This window comes from Colobus angolensis, unplaced genomic scaffold (genome assembly GCF_000951035.1).
Source record: "Colobus angolensis palliatus isolate OR3802 unplaced genomic scaffold, Cang.pa_1.0 Scaffold96, whole genome shotgun sequence".
NCBI lineage: Eukaryota > Metazoa > Chordata > Mammalia > Primates > Cercopithecidae > Colobus > Colobus angolensis.
In genome coordinates, this window is record NW_012123598.1 from 2,075,842 (window position 1) to 2,079,562 (window position 3,721).

General features: G+C 51.6%; 1 protein-coding gene across 1 annotated transcript in view; it reads left to right on the forward strand.

The window, feature by feature from the left end:
- The window catches only part of FIZ1 (FLT3-interacting zinc finger 1), a 7,129-nt gene that overhangs the window by 1,221 nt on the left and 2,187 nt on the right, over positions 1 to 3,721 (forward strand). The window contains exons 2-3 of the mRNA XM_011932581.1: positions 521 to 850; positions 2,687 to 2,803. Of these exons, the coding sequence (XP_011787971.1) occupies positions 557 to 850; positions 2,687 to 2,803 (411 nt within the window). The 5' untranslated portion in view covers positions 521 to 556. The remainder of the gene's footprint in view (positions 1 to 520; positions 851 to 2,686; positions 2,804 to 3,721) is intronic.

Genomic DNA, 3,721 nt, shown 5'->3' on the forward strand with positions numbered 1-3,721 from the left:
ACTAGTTCTGGTCTCCCTGCAAAGATGACTCCAGTGTGCTTAGCCCCAAATCTTTGCCCTCCCATTCGCTAAGTAGTCATCCTGGAAGAGGAGTGGGAGGAGCTCAGAGGGGAGTGGGAGGGCCTTTTGGAGGGAAAAGGGCTTGGCAAAGAATACAAGATGCTTAGGGAACAGTGTGGGGGGCTTTGAAGGGAGTAGGAAGAATGGGAGAGGCTTAAATTACAGCGGGAGGGGCACAGAGAGGAATGGCCGCGCATTGGCGAAGAGGGAGAAAGGCTTAAAAACACTCCGTGGAGTGAGGAGACTGGGAAGTGATTAGGAAGATTGCCAGAGGAGTGGAGCAGAGGGAGAAGGGTTTCTAAGGGAGTAGGAGGATTTGAAAGAACAATGAGAGGGGCTTAGAGAGGTGGGCAGTGGGAGGCTCTCCCAGGGGACAGGTGGTGGGTCTGGGAGCCTGGGAGGAGAGGGCTGATGGGGACCCTACCCCCTCACCTGCTCCTCTGTCTCCTCCCTACTCCAGAGAGAGCCCCCACACACCACTGTATTCCCCGCCACCATGGATGACGTCCCGGCCCCAACCCCTGCACCAGCACCGCCCACCGCTGCCGCCCCCCGGGTCCCATTTCACTGCAGTGAATGTGGCAAGAGCTTTCGCTACCGCTCAGACCTGCGGCGCCACTTTGCCCGACACACAGCGCTCAAGCCCCACGCGTGTCCGCGCTGCGGCAAGGGCTTCAAGCACAGCTTCAACCTAGCCAACCACCTGCGCTCGCATACCGGGGAGCGGCCCTACCGCTGCTCCGCCTGCCCCAAGGGGTTCCGCGACTCCACCGGCCTGCTGCACCACCAGGTGAGTCCCACAGGCTGGCCCCAGGCTGGCCTCCCTGGTCTGGACTCCGCTGGGATCCCGCGCCCCACCGTGCTCTGGGCAAAAGGAAGCTGGCCCAATGCCTAGGCGACCACCTCCTCCCGTTAGAAAATGTCCGCCCCTCCCCACCAAAGCACCCTGACCCTTGAAGGCATGAGGTGTTTCTCATTCAGTCCCCACCAAGCCACCGACTAGAACATTCATAGTAAATTTCCCCATCTATAGGCTCCTCCCCTCCCCCATCTCCCTGCCAGTACCCCGCGTGCACGCACCAGCATCTGCAATCTAGTGTTTATCCTTTCCTTCCTTACTGTTTTAAGAAATAGGTTCATCAGGTATATATTTAATTCCTTTATTCAGTGGTTATCAGGTATATACTTAATTCCTTTATTCAGTGACTATCAGCTTTCTCTGCACCAAACGGCTGTGTTGCCAAGGCAAAAGCAAATTCCATGCCTTCAGAGAACTTACTTTCCTTTGGAGGTGGTCAGTAGCCAAGTAGACAAGAAGCAAGAAAGCAAGTATGCAGGCAAGAGTGTCCTGGAAAAAGATAAGTGTTAGGAAGGACATTTTAAGAAACAAAAAAATACTGGGCGGGCACAGTGGCTCACGTCTGTAATCCCAGCACTTTGGGAGGCCAAAGTGGGCAGATCTTGAGGTCAAGAGATCGAGACCATCCTGGCCAACATGGTGAAACCCCGTCACTACTAAAAATACAAAAATTAGCCAGGCGTGGTGGCATGCACCTGTAATCCCAGCTACTTGGGAGGCTGAGGCAGGAGAATCCCCTGAACCCGGGAGGTAGAAGTTGCAGTGAGGCGAGATTGCACCACTGCACTCCAACCTGGGTGATAGAGCGAGACTCAGTCTTCAAACAAACAGACAAACAAACAATACAAATCAATGTGTGAGAGTAAAGAGAGGAGAGCTATGGACTACTTCAGACAGGGTGGGGAAGGTTAGGGCAGGTGACACTTGAGCCGACCTGCAGTAAGCCTCCCTGGGAAGAGCATTCCAGGCAACAGGAACAGCAAGCACAAAGGCCCTGAGGAAGGAAAGAGTGTGCTGTGTTCTAAGAAGCGATGGGAGACTGTGGGGTTGGGGTGGAAGGAGGTGAGGTAGAAGATGGGATGGGCTAGGTCACACTCTTGTCTATGTGCCAGACACTTGCACAACCAGGGTGAAGAAAACCAGACATCTACCGATGGTCTTTCACACTTGGCTGTCCTCTCTGTCCCCATGCATCTGCCTTGGTCAGGACTTCACATCCTGAATGTTGGCCCCGGCTTTCTCAGTGGTCTTCCTCCCTCCTGTCTCTCTCCCTTATATCCAGCCTCTGCATCTATCACAGAGTGACCAGGTGACTCCTGCTTAAATCCTTTGATCCTTAGGATGAAAGGGGAGCTCCTTAGTTGATGCAACAATTCACAGCCCCCGAGGCCTCACCCCCGCCCACCAGTAGGTTGTGGTTCAACCGAACCATTTCATGAGTACCTACTGTATTTAGGTACGGTGCTAGGCTCTCTGGGGAAAGAAAGTTAGCTAAGGGAACAAAACAGATACAGTCCACCCCTTGTATGGCCTCGAGTCAAATGTGGGAGATGTGAACTGAACAACCAGGTTAATCAATGTTAGGTTGCAGCTGAGACATCTGAGGAGGGAGGATAACCATATTCTGAGACTCATGCAAGAGAGATCTGAAGCAGTCTGGATCGGGGATGGGGTCAGGGATGGTTTTCCAGAGAAAAAGGTGAGGAATGATCTGCCTCTGAGGTCTGAGGCTTTCTGGATCCAGGGAACAAGATGTGCACTTTCAAGGAAGCAAAGGAGGCTTTGGAGGAACTGGAGGAAGGCCAGTGTGACTGGAGCACGGAGAAGCAGAAAGAGTGTGGCTCAGGAGAAGTCTGGAAAATGCTGGACCCTGGAAATACAGCTGTGAGCAAAACCAATGTGGTCGCTATTTTCATCTTCCTTAGCTGGTGGGGAGACAGACAACACACAAGTTATATGTAGACCCTAAGTGTGCTGTGAACCATAGGCTTTAAAGGAGGAGGGTGGAAGAGGGTCACTGATGAGCCAGGGGGCCAGATTTGGGGAAGGGTTTCCAAGGACCTGACAGATAAATAGACCTACAAGCATTCCAGGCAGTGAGAACAGCATGTACAAGGGCCCTGGGACCAGCATAACCATGTTGTGTTAGAAAGAGTAGAGAGAGAATAAATTTAGCGACAAAGAGGATAGAGATCCCTACACCCACACTGTACAGCAGGGACATCCTGTCTGGAGCCAGAAAGGCAAATGAACATCACTCCCTGTTCCTTCTTCAGGTCTGTGCCCCTGGCAGACATTACTAATCAAGCACTGCACTCTTTCTCATCCAGCCTCACCCTTCTCCTCATAGGTCTCAGGAAGAGATTACCACACTCACAAATCTCTCTCTGCTATTCCAAAATCTTAACAAGGACAAATATCAGTACAAAAAAACCTCTCTAAGGCACAGTTTTACGCAGTCTACAAGCCTGGCAATGCTTCAGAAAAAAAAGTACAGGCTCCTGGACTCCCTCCTGGGAGATTCGATTCCCTAGATTTGGAAGTGATTCCCTGGATTTGTAGGTGTGAAAAGCATTCAGTGGGAGATACTCTGAGCAGTAGCCAGATTTGGTTCAAAATCACTTCTCTGCCCTAATACACCTAAGGGCTGTATTCAGCTCATGATAACTGGCTTGGGGTAGCAGGGCTTGGCAAGGGAAAAGACATACCCTACCAGAGCTGGCTGCTGTGTCACTTCAGAGCTGCACTGTCCAGTATAGCCATTAGTCACAGATAGTGATTTCTTTTTTTTTTTTTTTTTTT